This window comes from Rhineura floridana, chromosome 4 (genome assembly GCF_030035675.1).
Source record: "Rhineura floridana isolate rRhiFlo1 chromosome 4, rRhiFlo1.hap2, whole genome shotgun sequence".
In the NCBI taxonomy this organism is placed as follows: domain Eukaryota; kingdom Metazoa; phylum Chordata; class Lepidosauria; order Squamata; family Rhineuridae; genus Rhineura; species Rhineura floridana.
Window position 1 is genome coordinate 176,992,722 of NC_084483.1, and position 19,577 is coordinate 177,012,298.

The 19,577-nt window shown below is 40.4% G+C and overlaps 1 protein-coding gene across 12 annotated transcripts in view; it reads left to right on the forward strand.

Moving 5' to 3' along the window:
* Positions 1–4,552, forward strand: part of BICRAL (BICRA like chromatin remodeling complex associated protein) — a 38,071-nt gene extending 33,519 nt beyond the window's left edge. For 11 of the 12 annotated variants that reach the window (XM_061625345.1, XM_061625355.1, XM_061625350.1 and 8 more), the window contains one exon: positions 605–4,552. In XM_061625345.1, coding sequence (XP_061481329.1) covers positions 605–1,407 — 803 coding nt within the window. In that variant the 3' untranslated portion in view covers positions 1,408–4,552. The remainder of the gene's footprint in view (positions 1–604) is intronic. The other variant, XM_061625358.1, reaches the window with a different exon arrangement.
* The last annotated feature ends 15,025 nt before the right edge of the window (positions 4,553–19,577 follow it).

Below are 19,577 nucleotides of genomic sequence, written 5' to 3' on the forward strand. Positions count from 1 at the left end.
GCATTCATACAAGAATTAATTATAAATATATCTAGAGAGATGGAGATCCAGTATGTTGCACTGTAAGATACCTGTGCTTATCTTTTTGCTAGTTTGCAAACAGGGAAAAATAAATGAACGTTGAAAATGGAAAAAAATCAACATTGGATTGGTGCAAACATAATCCTGGTTACCTGCATCTACATGTAATGAATCAGGATCCACTGTATGCTCCTTCCTCCAATATCCTCTTCTCTCTGGAGCCAATTCCCTCCTTCTGGTCTTAAGTGTATGGTTAAGGAAAACATTGGTACAGACCATAACCATTATTACTAACCAGGATACCCCCTTAACCCACAATCTGAAACTCACTAAAAACACACATTTGTACACATGCACTAGTTACTCTATTTCACTAGTCTTCAATTGGTGGGCTGGATCACTGCTAAGTCACAGCCTGACCTAAAGTGGGTCACAACAGCAGTGCTATCACCATACTGATATATGGCAGAAAGTTAAGTGGGTCTGCAAATGCATGGGTGCTAGGTCTGAAAAGGTTGAAAAATGTTTTACTGTCCTTGATATGTCATAATTCATTACTAAAATGCTTGTTTTCAAATTTCAGATGGCTTTTTAGCAGACTTTTGTTGTTCGTCCACACAACCTGACAAGATTGCGGATGAAACACAGCCTAGTGAAAGTGATCATCAATCTAGCAAACATTTAACTTCTCAGAATCAGACTGCCAATATCCAAATCAAAGACAGATCAAGTTTGAGCACAGCAGAGTCTTTAAATCACAACAAACTTCAGGTAGTGCCTAACAATATTGTGAGTCCACAACAAGGAAGCATTTCTGTTAAAAAATCAGAAAGCCTTGCAAAAGCTTTAAAATTTGAGAAAACAATCTGCTCTCCTGAAAGCCAACATATGGCTGATTCTGAACAAATAGCTGTCAAAGACGCTGGAAAGTGTGATGAAAATTTTCTAAGTTCTGAAGATCATTCTTCAAAAATCTTATCAAGTGTAGATCATGGTACGCATAATAAAACATGTCGGAATACAGTCAGTTCTTACTCAGAGACAACATATAATCATTCCCTCCAAGACAAAACTCCTCAGAGTTCTCCAAAGAATGAAGATTTGCATCCAGACAACTTGAAATGTTCTGGGGAACCCCAAAAGGATTTGCTGCTCAGTAAGAGTTTAGAGACTACATTCAAAAACATATTGGAACTGAAAAAGACTGGGAGACAGCCACAGAGTGAAGCAGCTGGCAGTGGCTCCTTAGAATTAGAGTATCCAAACTTTTCACTTATTGCTTCACAAGAAAACTGCCTGGAGAAATTTATTCCAGACCACAGTGAAGGTGTTGTAGAAACAGACTCACTTTTAGAAGCTGCTGTAAATAGTATCTTAGAGTGTTAATAGTTGCAGTACCATGGACATATTTCTCTTAGAAGCAAATGTGAATGACACCACAAGTACAGCCTGACATATGTCAAAGGTTACCCTTTCTAAAGTACATTTTGTTTTGTGTTTGAGAGCAATACTCATTGTGGTTACAGTGAGGTATCCAGTAATGTAAACCCTTGAGAGAAAGCTGTCTGGTAGGGCCTATGCATTATGACACAGCTTTGCTGATTGTTTTAAAAATGCAGTTTAATGAGACTGCAGTTCATTAGACCCTAGGTAACAATGTAAAATATACTGACAATCACAGTCTAGCAACAGTTTTATTAAATAACATGTTAAGAATGTTGCATTTAATAGAAAAAAAACCCATGCCCTCCACCCACTCTCATTTGATTTTAAGATTTAAAGTTTGGGGTTAAAAATCCCACAGTACCTTTATTCAGAAATGACTCTCTCTCAGGTTTGGAAGAGAGAGAAAAAAATTAGAGGGATAGAAAATGTCATCAGAGTATTTACAGGGCTTTACACTTTTAAGTGCTTTTCTACTGCTCAGTGAGCAGAAATGAATATGTTACAGAGGAATTTGCTCTATGGAATTACACTGTACAGTTTTTGTCAACAGCATGGTGTGAAACAGTACACGCTAGTCTAAGAAGCTAGTAAGAGGAATTTGGAAACAAAGAGGCTATGATATAGCCATTAAATTCAATATAAATACACATACACATATATGTGTATATATATATAAATATACACATTAGTTTCAATCAAGGAAAGCTTTTGCATTTTATAATTGGATATAGTCAAACTAAATCTGAAGTGGTATAAATTTTTCTAGACCAAGTATCACAAGCACTTTTATTTAGAAATTGTTGTAGTAGTTTATACTTTAAGGGGAGTATTTGCCTTAATCGGAACAATTTAAAGGCCAATGTTTTTTGCTTATTTCTGCTTCTTGCTGTTCAAGAATGTTAGTTATCTGTAGTAGCAGTCATAGTTACCAAAATATGTACAAACCAAAGTTAATATTCTGTCCCATTAAAAATTATAGGTTGGATTCAGATTCACCCTCTGAGAATGGAAGGGCTCCTACTGACAATGGAAGGCTTTTGATCCAACAGAAGGATCCTGCTGGCAGAGTGGGGGAGCGGGGGGACATACGCCGGTTCCTTCATCCTGTGTCACCACTTCCCAAAGGGTTCCCCAACCCCCTAGAGCAGATTTTCATAGGGCAAAGGGCCTGCAGGGGGGAGGGAGAATTGGCAAATGTCACTTCACCCCCCGTCAACCAGCGAGAGCATCCCCTGAACGGAAGGATAGGAGGAAGCCTGGATCCAAGCATATTTCTAAAGGCTTGTAATTCATAATCTAGAGCCAAAGGAACTCCATGCATTTGGCTGGTAGTCATGATGACAAGATGATTATATTATTTTATTTATTATTTGAATCCATGGCATTCCCCTGTGCTGCCATGCTCTGTGCATTTTTTTTTAAAAGGAATTCCACTGTCATCATTGCTGCTAGGTCCATTGGTTTTGTGCTATTAGTAAGAGGGATGTGACATGTATGCCTGCTACAAAAATCCCGAGCTGTGTGTTTTGTAGGGCAATCCCTTTGAACCATATTCAAAAATGTCCTTATTGACTTCATCATAGCCTAGAGCCTGTAGAGGTACAGTAGCCTTGACCCAATCATTCTTGTGTGCATACAGAGGTTTGGAAATTGAGCATTTCCCTTATACTGATAATGGGGAACTCCCTCTTACATGCATGTATGGAGCTTTGCAACACAGCAACAGTGACAAATTGGTTGTCAGTCAGATTGCCAGAGTGCCCAGATAAAAGGGCTGAGTTTTACTTTTTTTACTCCAATTTTATTGTAGTGTAAGAGCCATATTCTGTTCTCTTTCAGTCAACACAAAACACCACCATCCTTGTGTTGAAACAGAATAACTATGGAATATTATAAGATAATCAAATTCAACAAAATAGTAATATTATTTAATATTTTGTTCACAATAGGACTAGAAATATAGAGGAGCTTTAAAATGGTTTTTTATTGACACTTTTTTTTTAAGTGTGCTAGTTAAAATTACAGACTTGTGAAACCTTACATTCCATGGAGACAGCATTGCCACTTTGGTTCATTTTGGTTGGCATGGGTCCTGCACTTGTTTGCTTATCAATGAAAGTGCAGCAGTTGCCTTTCCCTCAAGATGTTGTAAAGCCGAAATTCATTGAACTGTAACCATAATGAGATGGGTAGGAAAGTGGGTGTATGTTGCACATAAATCAGCTGAACTAGAATCTGATTGGAAGAATGAGAAATTTGATACACATCCATAGATCCTTTTTTTGGTTTTATCTCACAGAACAAAATTTCCATCATCTGTACAGAATATTCTGAACCCAAATACCAAAACAAAGCTTATACATTTTAAATCTTATGTGAGAGTTTACTTTAGCTGAGACATTTGAAATGCACTTCATCAATGTGGATTAAATCACACCTATATTTATGCCAGCATTTTGTGCTGGGAACCCACTGAACAAAGTTCAGCTAAATTAACCTCGGGTAGCTAATGTATTTTATTTATTAAACTGAACTTGGTTTTAGAGCTCTGAATATTTTAATTGGTAATGCAGTACAAATATTTTTGTTTGTTGTAAAAAAAGAAGTGTGAATTTGTTACGCGGCCCATGGTCCTGAATCCAGTGAAGACCATTTTTTGTGCTTAACTGCTTTGTAGGATTGGTCTCTTTACTTCCTGGATGTATTTCCATATTGTCTAAGGTTAAAATTTTAGTTGACAACTATGAAAAATATCTGATTCAACAAGGTCAGGATAATTGAGCTGTTAGATTTGGGAGGCCTTACAGACTGACTTTACTGAAAGAGGATGTGTCACTTATTGTCAGTGTGGTATGGATTTTATTTGCTTAAATACTTTCATTTGTATGTCTCACTTGAAATTGCTTTGTATACATTTTGTAAAAATATTTATAAAATGTTTTGTAAAAAAAGTATAACAAATTGCAGTTTATTTTGTTATGTTGGATAAATGCTGTTAAAAAACACACGTTGGTAAAATATATTGTTAACCCATGGATAGGAAATGTTTAGATGGAGACTACAAATTGAAACAACCATTGCAATACAGCCAAAGATTTGGGAAAAATGTGTTATCTGTGATTGTCTTGATTTATCCAAGATTAATAACTAGGATTTCTGTTTTAGGTTCAAACAATACAGTTGCAAAATATTTTTATATTACATTTATATCTTAATTTTCTTCCAGAATGGTACTAAAGGCAAATACATTGGGGTTGCTAAGTGGACTCTCATCTAGGCACTGACCAGACCAAGACCTGCTTAGCTTAATTCATGTGTCTTCAGACCATGGACTGAAATCATATTTTCTCTAAAAGAACTGGAAAAGTTTCAGAAAAGGGCAACTAAATTATCACAGGGCTGGAGTAACTCCTCTATGAGGTTACAACATTTTGGACTTTTTACTTTAGAAACAAGAAGAGTAAGAAGGGACATGATAGAGATGTATAAGATTATACATGGTGTGGAGAAAGTAGGTAAAGAAAACTTTTTCTTCCTGTTGCGTAATACTAGAAACGGGGCATCCAGTGAAACTGGATGTTGGAAGATTCAAGACAGACAAAACAAAGTACTTTTTCACACAGCATGTAGTTAAACTGGAATTTGTTCCCACAAGATGTGATGGCCACCAATTTGGATGGCTTTAAAAGAAAATTAGCCAAATTCAAGGTGGATAAGGCTATCAATGGCTACTATACTAGCTGCACTGGCTATGTTCTGCTTCCACTATTGGGGGCAGTATGTCACAGTAGAGCAGTTGCTGGGACTCACAAGAATATAAGAAAAGGGCTGTTGGACCAGGCTAAAGACCCATGTAGTCCAGTATCCAGTTATCACAGCAGCCAACCGGAAGAGGGGAGAGTGCTGTTGCACTCAGGTCCTGCTTGTGGAGCCTAAATTATTTATGGCTTTAAACACTAAACACAGGGCAGTATGAGTTCTAATGAAACCCCAGTCAGTAATCTGGTAATTTTGGACCAGTTGAAGGTTCCAAGTTGTCTTCAGTAGTGTAATGGCAAATTCAGAAGTGCAGGGCCCCTTTATTATAGTTATGCCATGTCCCCTCTCAGCCATGCCCCTGAACAGCCACACCCCTTTCTAAGATCATACAATAAAAAGAACTTCCATACAATAAAAAGAACTTAGTGATGCATTGCAATGATCAATGCAGACTTCCATGCGTTGCATTTCAGCCAGATCTCTTTTCTGTGTGTGTACATGGGTAAATACACTAAGATGCTATGAGGTAAGGAACTTGCTTTGCTGAGTTTTCCTTCTTGGTTGTTGTATTAAGATTCAGAGTAACTGCATTTGGGTAGAGGTAATGAATTTTAGGAGGAAACGTAAGCATGGAAATTCCTGATCCTAACCTCTGATGGCTGCACGACAGATACACAGATCATCATTAAAAGCTTAAACACCATCACACTCACTTTCTCCCCCCCCCTCCAAATGTATGTTTTCTTTCCCTCTTCCTCCCCTTCTACTCCTGGCTTTGGGCTGAACAAAACCATACATCTTCCCCCTTTTTTGCTACTGGATTGAGAATACAATGCTTGTAAACAAATCAACAGGAGGGCATGCAGCAGAGAGAGAGAGACCTCTTCAGTCCAAGTTCTCCCCTCCCCTCCTTTTCCACTTTCCCTTGCTTGTTTGCTCTGTCTTCATCACTGCACTCCTCAGTCCTTCCTGTACACATCTTCCACAACAGCAGATGTCCCTAGGAACCAGTTAGCATGAGTGTGTCAGCTTCTTCTCAATGGCTGACTCGCCTCCTTTTACTCTGTGTCCAATCAGCAGGAAAGGATGCTGGAGACATTGGGACCCTGCTCCCAAAACTATAAGGTCTGGAGATAGTGGGGTGGATGTCACCCCATTGTCATGGTCAGACCACTTTCCAGTGAAGTGTAGACTTATGACTCCGATCCTTCCCTGCAGGGGTGGTGGACAGATTAAGATAGTTCACCCCGAGAGCCTAATGGAACCCACAGGATTCCTGAATGCCCTGGGGGAGTTCCCAGTAGATAGAACAGGTGACCCTGTTGAAGCCCTTGTCACACTGGAACAGCGAGGCGTGTCGGGCTCTTGACACGGTTGCCCCAAGTGCCCCCTATCATTGTGGAGCCCACTTTGCACCTTGGTACACCAGTGAGTTAAGGGCAATGAAACAGGCTGAACGACGGCTAGAGCGCAAGTGGCAAAAGACGTGCTGTGATGCTGATTGGGCACGAGTAAAACATCATAACCGTACCTACTGTGTGGCGGTGAGGATGGCGAAGAAGGCCCACTACTCTGCCTCCATTGCATCCTCAAGTAGCTGTCCAGTGGAGCTTTCCCGTATTGTCAGGTCTGTTGACATCAGCAGGGCTGGTTCTAAAGGGCAGCCAGGTGGGGCACTGGCCTGAGGGCCACGGAGCTACAGGAGGCCCTCTACTTTCCTTTCGCGATCCGCGGAAGTATCCGCGGACCAATATCCCCCCACTTTACCTGCCTTTCTGTTGTTTTTTTGCAGCGCACAGATTTGCCATCTATGAAGATGGCGGCCGAGGTTTCCTTAAGGGGCTGAAGCCTCTGCTGCCATCTTGGTTGATGGCACACATGCATGCTACACATGCACTTTGCTGCCATCAACCAAGATGGCAGCAGAGGCTTCAGCCCCTAAGGGAAACCTTGGCCTCCATCTTCATTGATGGCAAACCTGCGCATGCTTCAAAAAACAACGGAAAGGTAGGTGAAGCATGGGGATAGCGGAGGTAATGGGGGGATGGCAGGCGGCGCGAAGCTCCTGTCTTGCGGTCCGCGGATGCTTAAGTTCTGCGGATTGCGGAAGGGGAGCGGAGGGGCCCAGGGCAGGCTGGTACCAAAGGGCCCCGGCATGCCTGGGGCCGGTCCTGGACATCAGCTCCAGGAAATGGAGTTTTAGACCCTTCAGAGGCCCACTGTGAATTGTTTGCAAGGCACTTTGAGGGTAAAGTTGCTCGCCTCCGTAGCAGTCTTGATGTCTCCTCCACATCTACTGTAGTCCCCAGTGAGGTGTCAAGTGCAAAGTCTGCTGCAACTTCTTGGGAACAGTTTCAGTTGATGCAGCGTGATGACATAGACAAGGTGCTTGTGATGATGCGGCCAGCAACGTGTCCTCTCGACCCTTGCTCTTCTTAGCTTTCTGAGGGGATCTGACCAAGTGGATCCATGGTGTGGTCAACACATCATTGTGGGAGGGAGTGGTTCCAACTGCCCTGAAAGAGGCAGTGATCCAACCACTCCTCAGAAAGCCCACCCTGGACACATTGGTTTGAGACAATTACCGACCGGTCACAAATACCCCCTTTTTAGGGAAGGTGAGAGAGTTGTGGTCATTCCAGTCTGGGGTCAGGCCTGGTTATGGGACCGAATCAGCCTTGGTTGCCCTGATGGATGACCTTTATCGGGAGAAGGACAGGGGGAGTGCAACCCTGTTACTCTTACTCGATCTCTCAGCAGCTTTTGATACCATTGACCACGGTGTCCTTGTGGGCCGACTTGGTGAGATGAGTATTGGAGGCATTGTTTTAGAGTGGTTCTGATCCTATCTCCAAGGTCGTTTTCAGAGAATAGCATTGGGTGATTATCTTTTGGCCCCCTGGCAGTTGTATGGTGGGGTGTCCCCCATGCTGTTTAAAATCTATATGAAGCCCTTGGGAGCAGTCATCAGGAGATTTGGGGTGAGGTGTCGGCAGTACACTGATGATGCCCAGCTCTATTTCTCCATAACATCTGAATCGGGAGAGGCCGTGCAAACCCTGGACCGCTGCCTGGACGCAGTGGTGGGCTGGATGAGAGCCAGTAAACTGAGTCTGAATCCTAGCAAGACAGAGGCGCTGTGGGTTGGTGGTTCCTGAGTTCGGATAATTGGTCAGTTGCCTGCTTTGGATGGGGTTGTACTCCCTCTGAAAGAGCAGGTCTGTAGTCTGGGGGTGCTCCTGGATCCATCTTTGTCGCTAGAGGCCCAGGTAACCTCAGTGGCTAAGAGTGCCTTTTACCAGCTTCGACTGGTAAGACAGCTGCAGCTGCTTCTGGACCAGGATAGCCTGACCACTGTTGTCCACTGGTGACTTCTAGATTCGATTACTGTAATGTGCTCTATGTGGGGCTGCCCTTGAGTTGGTCTGGTGCAAAATGCAGCGGCGAGACTGTTCACTGGGGCAGGGTATCGCCAACATGTCACCACGCTGCTGAAAGAATTGCACTGGCTGCCCATTTGCTACCCGGCCAAGTTCAAGGTTCTAGTCTTGGTGTACAAAGCCCTATACAGCTTGGGACCAGGATATGTGAAAAAACGTCTTATTCTTTTTATACCCAGTCAATCACTGTGCTCTGCAGTTGTGTACCTCCTGCAGATACCATCTTATTGGGAGATCTGTTCCGCACAACATAGGATATGGACCTTTAGCGTGGCAGCACCTACCCTGTGGAACTCCCTACCCTTAAATATTAGACAGGCGCCATCTCTGTGATCTTTTGGGCACCTATTGAAGACCTTCCTCTTTCAACAAGCCTTTTAAGTTGAGACCTTATGCCAGTCTGCCTCTGTGCTGGAATTGCTTTTTAATATGTTTTTAACCTTTTTTTTAAAAAAAATGTCTTGAAAGCTTGTTTTAATGTATTTTAAAGTTTGTTTTTATGATGTTTTAAAGTGTTTTTAGTGCTTTTGTTTGCCGCCCTGGGCTCCTGCTGGGAGGAAGGGTGGGATATAAATAAATAAATCTGTCCAAAAGGGGCTGTGGCTGGCTAACCAGACATAGTTGAAAATAGGCACTCCTAGCCACTGAGGCCACCGGAGCCTTCAGGGACAATGTTGGACCCTTGATTACCCCCAGGCGACAGACCTGCTTCTTCCAATCTTATGCATAACAGGCCTTCCCACGACCTCCCAGACTCAAGAACCTGAGTCACCACTGCCTTTACAAAATAATAATATGAATTAGTTTTCACATTGTCAGCCACCAGCCTGGATGGCTTTAAAAGATAATTAGACAAATTCATGGAGAATAAGGCTATCTTCTGACTCCACATTGGAGTCAGTATGCTTCTGAATACCAGTTGATGGAAATTGCAGGAGGGGAGACCGCTCTTGTGCTCACATTCTGCTTGGGAGTTTCCCACAGGGATCTGGTTGACCACTGTGAGAACCGGATGCTGGACTAGATGGGCCACTGGCCTGATCCAGCAGGGCTCTTCTTACGTTCTTAGCTGCTTTGGAGGCCTACTGTCTGGTAGAAAAATGAGATATAAATATGTTTAATAATGATGAATAAATGCCTACTCATGTTCATGAATGTGCACTACAAACAACATGCCTCTGCCTCCTACTCATTCTGCCCAGTGAAGGGGGCTGAAATCTCAAGCAAGACAACAACTCACACTTACAAATGTTATAAAGGGATTTCCCTCCCTGCCCCAAGCTAAATATAGTAATTGCGGTTTACCAGGGACAGGTAGATATCAAGGAGTGTGTGTATTGACTATACTTTTATTACTAGGGGCTCTGCCCTTGCTTGCTTACCTTGCCAACCTGCCTACCTTTGCCAATCCTGCTTACTGTTGCCAACCCTGCCTACTGTTGCCAACCCCCTTTTCCCCAGGTCACCAAACCTCCCCCCCAAGTTCACTGTAGCTCTCCCCATTCCTTTCCCCACCCCATCCCAGGGATGGCCAGAACTTCCCTCCCCCTTCTCCCCCCACCACCCACAGAGGTGACACACCTCCCGTCCCCTGACCAGCCTCCCACCACCTAGTGAGGCTGAGCTCCGGGCCTCGCAGTGTGGGCTCGCTGCTGCTCTGGGCCTGCCGCAGACCTGGGCCTTGCAGGTTTGTCCTTGCCTGCCTGACCTGTAAGTGACAAGCTACCCGTGAACACTTACAAAAATACAGGTAGATATGGTGAAATAGAAAAGTTGTATTACAAAATCATATATTTCATACAGCAAATGTATTCTGTGCACACAATGTTTGGAATGGTTACCTAAATTTTTTGCCCAAAGGATGTAACTTAAATTTTTTACCTACATTTGAACAAAAGTTGTAGGTGGTACAGCAGGTGGCAGCAGCAGAGGGAATTAAATGGCCATCTTACCCAGAAAGATTCCCTGCCCCCTCAAGCCTGTGGTCCTTTCTCAGAGCTCAGCAGTGAGGAGGACAGCTGGCTGAAGGAGGGAGCTGGAAGTGTGTTGGAATTGTCACTGCCATCAGCAATAGCAGCAGGGCATGGAGGAAGAAGTGATGGTGGCAAGGGGAGAGAGAGAACACATCTGCACCATAAACTTAAAGCAGTATTATACCACCTTAACAGTCATGGCTGCTTCCCCCACAGAATCCTGAGAAGTGTAGTTTGTTAAGGGTACTGAGAGTTGTTAGGAGACTGCTATTCTGCTCACAGAGTTGCAATTTCCAAAGTGGTTTAACAAACCATCCCTCTTCTCTGGGAACTCTGAGAACTTTTGCTCTGAGCAAAATAGGGGTTTCCTCCTAACAGAGGGTGGATTTTCATGATCTGTAATAGTGAATTTAAGACACTAAATTTACACTGTAAGTGTGTACCTGCTGAAATTCCCCCTTCTACACAACGGGTTATTTATTTAATTTAAGTAGCAATATTTATATACCACTTCATTTTTTTTCAATTAATTTTTATTCAAATTTTCAAAACCAAAACAATACAAAAAGAAAAAACACAAATCAATAACTAACACAACAAGAAAAGAAAAAATATATAAAAATATTGACTTCCGATTTGTCATAGTTCAGCTATAAATCTATAATATATAACAAGCCTGTCTCTTAATAGATTATAAAATCACCTTCCTCCAGCAGTTATCTTAATTGGTTTCAAATCTCATTAACATCATATCATTTTATTCTTCCACAAAAAGTCAAAGAGAAGTTTCCAATCCTTGAGATATATGTCCATCAATTTTTTTTTCTAGATAAACATGTCAATTAATCCAACTCATCAAGTCTTCTAAGTCCAGTAATTTCAAATCGCTCTTCTTCCATTATCCATATTGGTTCCATCTTCCATCTTTACGCACCCAGTAATCTTGCTGTCATAGTCATATAATAAGAGTCTGATAGGAATTTCCTTTATCACAGATATTTTCTTGCCATCAATTCCGAACGTATCACTGAAGTATTGTTGCAAAGCCGCATCTCTGTTCCTCTTTTTTACATGATACACTAGCACATCTCTTGAAGATTTTTCCATTGACACAAAACAGGGATTAAATCTGTTAACTTTCTCCATTTCAAGTTCCATCAAATCCTTCGAGTCCAGGAATTTTTTTGAACCGATAATATCTTTATCTCCAATCTCTTCAATTCCTTCAGGGACAGCGCTGAGTTCCAAACCGTAATATTTATCTCCAGGATCCATCACAGCCAGGAAATCCAAATCTTTTTCCATGTCCATATTTAATCCAATCTCCATAGTTTGAACCTTGCCTTTAATTTCTCTTTCATCCTTTTTTGGTTTTCCAGATCTATCTTTATTCTCCTTTCTCATAGAATCCTGAATTTCTTTCAGCTCCTGTCTCATTTCGTCAAATTCAATTCTCAACGCTTGACTATTATTTCTCAGTTCTTGTTTTATTGACTTAATCCCATTCATTATTTTCTGAAACATGTCTAAAGATAAAGTCCCTTCATGTACATCCATGATCTTCTTAATTGTCATTCTTAAAGCCAAAGGAACAAAACTCCTTCAATTTTCAATGTCCCAAGCAAAGAGCAGTTTATTTCTTTATCCAGTTACAAAGGAGTTAATCTTTCAAACCAACTGACGTCACACTCTAGACAGCCCTTATATCTTGTATGCCCAGAAGTGCAAAAACAGCTTTAGTTCACAGCGTCCAAATAACTAGTAGCAGAAGGAATGAGCAGATTCGTCAAAAAAAAGTAGATCAGAAAAAATAGTCCCAGACATATATTACACAAAAGTTTTATAAATCAAAAAGATTTTTCCTTTCTGTTCCAATCAGAAACCCCTCATCCGTTGTAATCTTTATAATGCTATTTTCCATGTCAGCTTTTTGCAATAAAAAAAAGATAGGCTATTTTTATTTTCTTCCCCCTTAGTTCCGTGAGTAAAAGAGAAGGAAAGTTTTGGCTCACCCAGGTTTTCTTAATTGCTGTTCCTTTGACAAATCTCTTTAGCTGTATAGATAAGAAAGTAATAAAGCGTAGACAGGAGAATGCTTGCCTGTTAGTCCGTCTTTCTTTAAAGAAAAAAAAATGGGTCACTTATTCAGCTGAGCTTAGCTAGAAATCCTCGCTCCGTCCGAGCTGCTGGAAGACCTTCTTTCACAGACAATTCTGATGAATTCCAGTCTCCAACAATCACAACAAAGCTGTGTGGGAAATCTCACGTTTCTTCCTTATCCGGAAGAAATTATCCCCAGTCAAAAAAGACCCTTCTGACTGGATTTAAAACTGAAAAAGTTTCATCCAAGACGGGAGCCCGTCTCAGAGCTGCACAGGCAGAGGGATCCTCCTGGGAAGTCTTTATATACCACTTCATAAAGAAAAACCCTCAACAACTCTAAGTGGTTTACACAAACTGGCACAAAATATTAAATAAATATAGCAGTAAAACAAACACAATATAGTAAAATGGATCAAGATATAAATTAAATCAACAGATTTAAAAAAATTAATGTACATAATTAAATTACATGTCTGGGTAGGCTTGCCTAAACAAAAAAGTTTTTCATAAGCATAGAAAACAGTACAATGAAGATGCCTGCCGAATATCAACAGGCAGAAAACCCAAGAGGATAGATGCAGCCACACTAAAATATAAGATTTCTTGAAAGTGTGGAACTAACATTATGTGGCACTTGTAACTGTTAAAAGGTTCAGGAGCCCTCTCTCCTTTTTCATCTCACTGCACTAGTAGTATGTCTTTGTATGAAACGAGTTTCACAATTGTTTCACTGTGTCACTGTGCAACTGTAGTTACACAGGTGTAGAAGAAACTTATTATGGGACTCACTGCTAAGATTTGGACTAGTATCTGGATCACATGTTACCTCATTCATGCATCTTCAGGAAGATCCACGGAACTGCATATATTGGATGATCAGTATAATATTTGCAACAAATACTCAAGTACTCAAATGGCCATGTGTAGGAGGAAACTTCAGATGAATTCACTAATAGGCAATAAAACCCCTTGCAGTTTAAGAATGTACCTATAGCCAACAGGTATTTCTATCAAACTTTAAAAAGCAGGGAAATTGGGAGCTGTAGTGAATGCACCAGGGGAGCAGGAGACCTGACCTCCTCTCTGAGATATTATACTGCCCTACAAATTTGTCAAAATGAAAACACAATTTGGATTTGTCTTTCACAGTCCAATCCACTTCCTGTGTAGCGTGGAATAATTTGGTAACTTGTGCCTCTGAGCATATGGTGAGAAGATGAAGGTCAGTATGGGGCAAGGTCAGTAATAGGATTACAGGTACTCTGTGAACATGGCTTATTTATAAATTAATTTCAACAAATTATGAGAAGACAGACAGAAAAAATCCCAACAGGGGGTCTGGTTCCCCCCCCCTTTTACACTTTGAACTCTTGATTCTCTGACTGTTTTTGTATTGCCATGAAAATTTAGAGGTTGTTAAGCAAGCGTTTCTAGTTCAGGACTATATTTTTTTAATGTTTTGTTTTGTTTTGAAATGAGTTTATGGGAAGCATCAGAATGGCATGGGGTATTTTCAATTTTAACATTGCAGAATGTGAAAAATCCATGCTAGCTATAGTATACAGCCACTCTTGTGGCTGTATAATAAACTCAGATAATATTGGAAGGAGTGGGGGGAGGAAAGTGTGTATTCAGGAGTTCCCAAATGGTGGTCCATGAGCTTCATTCAGGTGGTGCACTGCATATCCACATTAGATAGTCATATTGATTTTTAATTGTAGTTGCATTGATTCTTTTATTTCTCATATTGCATTTTCTTGCATTACAATTTGAATTCTATGGAAAATACAATACAAGAAATAAAAGAAGCAATTAAAATATGATTAAAAAGCATACAGCACTTAGCCCTTACAATGGCTACAGCAGGCAGACAAATAATTAAGCCATCCATCAAGATCATCAGCAATTTTCAAGTGTTCCATAGGAAAGATGGTTTGGGAGCCACGAGGATCTATAGCCAATGGAGTGTTCACAACGTATCTACTGCCATCTGCTGGCAAGTGATGGATGGAACAAAATTATTTATTGTTTTGAAAAACATTAGATAGGTCGCCTCCAGACTTAGTATTTTGCAGTAGTTTGAAGGAAATACATATATTTTAAAAGGAAATATCCATAACTTATCATTCTTACAATCAATGTTTTAGAGGTGGATTTTTTAAATTAAAAAAAGTCTGCTTTCAAAAATAGCAGCGTAAATTCACTGTATTAAAATCTGAACCTCAGCGATGGAAAATAAGTGAATTAATTGAAAATTCGGTACCAAATCCAAACTGGGCAGAATTCTATCACATCCTTACTGTTCAGACTTCCTTTTGTAAACTTATAAAAATGCTTGAATAACATGCATGAAAGCTTTCTGAATGGTAGGTTCACAATAACATTTTCAGAAAGAGAGATAGGACCTTTAGATTTTCTTTCCTGCCAGACAATCAGGAAAACTTCTTAACTGGTTGCTATATAAAGGACTAACTAATTCCTTGGTGTACAACATGGTTGCCACTCGCTACATGTGGTGAAATGCCTGTTGACCTGTGGCGAATTGGTGTTTTACTTCTTGTTGTTGTTATGTGCCTTCAAGTCGATCATGACTTATGGCGTACCTATGAATCAGCAACCTCCAATAGCATCTGTTGTGAACCACCCTGTTTAGATCTTGTAAGTTCAGGTCTGTGGCTTCCTTTATGGAATCAACCCATCTCCTTCCTCTTTTTCTACTCCCTTCTGTTTTTCCCAGCATTATTGTCTTTTCTAGTGAATCATGTCTTCTCATGATGTGTCCAAACTATGATAACCTCAGTTTCATCACATTAGCTTCTAGTGATAGTTCTGGTTTAATTTGTTCTAACACCCAGTTATTTGTCTTTTTCACAGTCTATGGTATGCGCAAAGCTCTCCTCCAACACCACATTTCAGATGAGTTGATTTTTCTCTTATCTGCTTTTTCACTGTCCAACTTTCACATCCACACATAGAGATCAGGAATACCATGGTTTGAATGATCCTGACTTTAGTGTTCAGTGATACATCTTTGCATTTGAGGGCCTTTTCTAGTTCTCTCACAGCTGCCCTCCCCAGTCCTAGCCTTCTTCTGATTTCTTGACTATTGTCTCCATTTTCGTTAATGACTGTGCTGAGGTATTGATAATCCCCCGCAACACATTAAGGTGTGCATTCTAGAGGGCTTTTTTTTACTTCTACCATCTATTTTTTAAAATAAAAATGTTAATAAAGTACTTTTGTATATATGCCGGTTCAAAAAACTGTCCGCCCTCCACCTTTAACAATCCTAAGGCGGATAAAAAAAAAAAAGTCCACTGAGGCCTGAATGTGTTCAGTGGCCATGGAACGTTGACCGAGTGTTGAGAGGAGACTCTTGGAAAGCCATGGGGAGGGAGAGTCGAATGGAGTGTCCTGAAAGAGGGTATAACTGACTGATTGGAACACTGAACAGAAGCACTCCACACTGCAACATTTTGTTACAGGTTTCATTTATCATTTTTACTAATAACATACACCATTTTCCAAATGCCAGTCCTTATGTAGCCAAAATTACACCATCCATGTAGAAAAGAGAGGCATCAGCAGGTTTGGCTGATCCCCAAGGTTTGCAGAAGTACATTTAAAAACAACAATACCCCAATGGAGGCCTCCCAAAACAGCCAAATAAAGACTGAGAATGCTCAGTGGTCACAGATTTCTGACTGACAGCTGAGAGGACAACAGAAAACTAGATAGAAGAGGGAATGGAATATAGTGTTCTTAACAGGAGAGCAGGGTCAGGGAAAGGCTGGACAAATATGATGCACTTTTCCTCACCATGTCAACAGATTTTACATATGACTAGTCTGGTTACTGGCAAATGCTATTCACACTCTCTGCTCCCTTTCTGAACAAAAAAGCAGTAAATAGGTTAGTGAGAACTTTATATACATTAGGTTACAACAGGCCTTGCTAGCAGGAGTCAAGTTACAAAAGGTTTTTGTTGAATGAAGATTATATTACCTATCCATACACAATCGATGCAGGGATTTTTAAAGACGTTTCTACTCTTGCCACTAGAGGGAGACACTATCTTACCTTTGAGAAGCTGCTTATATGTATAATATTGTTTCCACCAACTTTTGCATTTGAATTTTTAGAATCTGAATCAAAGGACTTCCTAGCCCTATTTGTGTGTTACTTTCATGTAAGGCATAATTGCATAGACTGTGGAGGGAGGCCGTGCTTTTAGCCCCTCCTCTGATGTCTTGTTTTCTTTCTGCAGTGGTCTATAAAGAAAGCCCAATGTATGATCAAGTAGGTCCAGTACTTTTTTGAAAAAAAATGAAGTGCTGGTACTCATATCTTGTTAAAAGTGCCGCAGTTGCCAGCAGAACTGCTATAGGCGACAAAAGGAAGAAGTGCCAGTATGCCATGCTAGTGAGTGCTGACTAGAGATGGGTGAGAATTTTGATTCAGTTCACATTTCAAGTGGAATTTATCAAATTAGCACTTCCTGAAACCATATGAGAACCGAAACACAGCCGTCCTTCGAAATTCGCATTTATTAGAATTTTGGGATGCAGTTCACCAACTAAACAATATTTACAAAAATGCATATGTTAGGGGAAAGTGTGCATAAAAATGAATCTATGAATGAAAATAACATGCAAAAAGGCATAATATGATGAGAAACGGCTTGCAAAAATGTGTACCTTTGTCAAAACTGCCTACAAGAATGTGTTTATTTGGAGAAATTCGCACTAAAATGGTGGAGAATTTTCATGAGGATTTTTTTAAAAAAAATTCGCAGATTGCTGCAAGAATGTAGAGGACTGAATTTAACATTAGCAGAGTGAGAAATTGAGAGAACCGAAACTGACAGATCTATCTATCACTAGTGCTGACACAAAAAAAGCCCTGAGTAGGCCCAGTTCACACATGCAGACAACAGAGTGGCTTGTTGTCAACATTGATCTGCTGCTGCTGCTGCTGCTCATTTAATTTATATCCCGCCCTTCCTCCCAGCAGGAGCCCAAGGAGGCAAACAAAAGCACTACAAACACTTTAAAACATCAGAAAAACAGACTTAAAATACATTAAAACAAAACATCTTTAAAAACAATTCTTTTTAAAAAAGCTTTGAAGACATCTTCAAGAAAGGGAAAAAAGGTTAAAAACACTGTTGTTTTCTTTAAAAAGTTTACAAACATATTAAAATCAATTCCAACACAGACGAAGATTGGGATAAGGTCTCAGCTTAAAAGGCTTGTTGAAAGAGGAAGGTCTTCAATAGGCACTAAAAAGATAACAGAGATGGCACCTGCCTAATATTTAAGGGTAGGGAATTCCACAGACAATACCTCTAGTTAAAAAGAGAGAAAGACCTCAATGGATGACTGAAGAAACTCTTAAAATGATTGAAGAGAGAAGGAAAGCAAAAGCAAAAGGAGATAGAAACACAGTCAGAACCCTAAATGCAACAATACAGCTACTAGTACGTAGGGACATAGAGAACTATCACAATAATTGTATAGAAATAGAAGACGACAACAAAAAGGGTAGAACAAGAGCCCTATTCCAAAAGATTAGAGAAATTAAAGGGAAATTTAAACCAAGAGTAGGGATTTTGAATAATCAACAGGGGAACACACTGACAGACCGAGACGAAATAAAAGGAAGATGGAAGCAATATACTGAAGAACTCTATAAAAGAGATGTAAGGATGACAGATTCATTCATGGAGGTACTGTATGATGAAGAACCAGAAATTTTAGAATGTGAGGTGAAAGCTGCTCTTAAAATACTTGGAAGAAACAAATCACCAGGAACAGATGGCATACCAACAGGGTTGCTACAAACTACTGAGACTGAATCTGTCCAAATTAAAAAAAACTGTCAACAAATATGGAAAACTAAACAATGGCCCACAGACTGGAAGCGTTCCATATACATCCCAATTCCAAAGAAAGGGGATCCCAGGGAATGCAGTAATTATCAAACTATTGCCTTAATATCCCATGCAAGTAAAGTAATGCTAAAGATTCTACAACAAAGGCTCTTACCATATATGGAGCGAGAAATGCCAGACGTCCAAGCTGGATTTAGAAAGGGAAGAGGCACCAGAGATCATATCGCAAACATGTGTTGGATAATGGAATGAACCAAGGAATTTCAGAAGGAAATCACCCTGTGCTTTATAGATTACAGCAAAGCCTTTGACTGTGTAGATCATGAAAAACTATGGAATGCTCTAAAAGAAATGGGGGTGCCACAGCATCTGATTGTCCTGATGTGCAACCTATACTCTGGACAAGAGGCTACTGTAAGGACAGAATATGGAGAAACCTATTGGTTCCCAATTGGAAAGCGTGTGAGACAGGGGTGTATTTTATCATTCTATTTGTTTAATCTATATGAAGAACATATCATACAGAAAGCGGGATTGGACCAAGAAGAAGGAGGTGTGAAAATTGGAGGAAGAAATATCAATAATTTAAGATATGCAGATGATACCATACTAGTAGCTGAAGCCAGTAATAATTTGAAACGAATGCTGATGAAAGTTAAAGAGGAAAGCACAAAAGCAGGACTACAGCTGAATGTCAAGAAGACTAAAGTAGTGACAACAGAAGAGTTATATAACTTTAATATTGACAACGAGGACATTGAACTTGTCAAGGATTATCAATACCTTTGCACAGTTATTAACCAAACTGGAGACAACAGTCAAGAAATCAGAAGAAGGCTAGTCTCAGTAAGCAGTCTCGCTGCTGCATTTTGCACCAGATGCAGCTTCCAGACCAACCTCAAGGGCAGCCCCACATAGAGCGCATTACAGTAATCAAGCCTA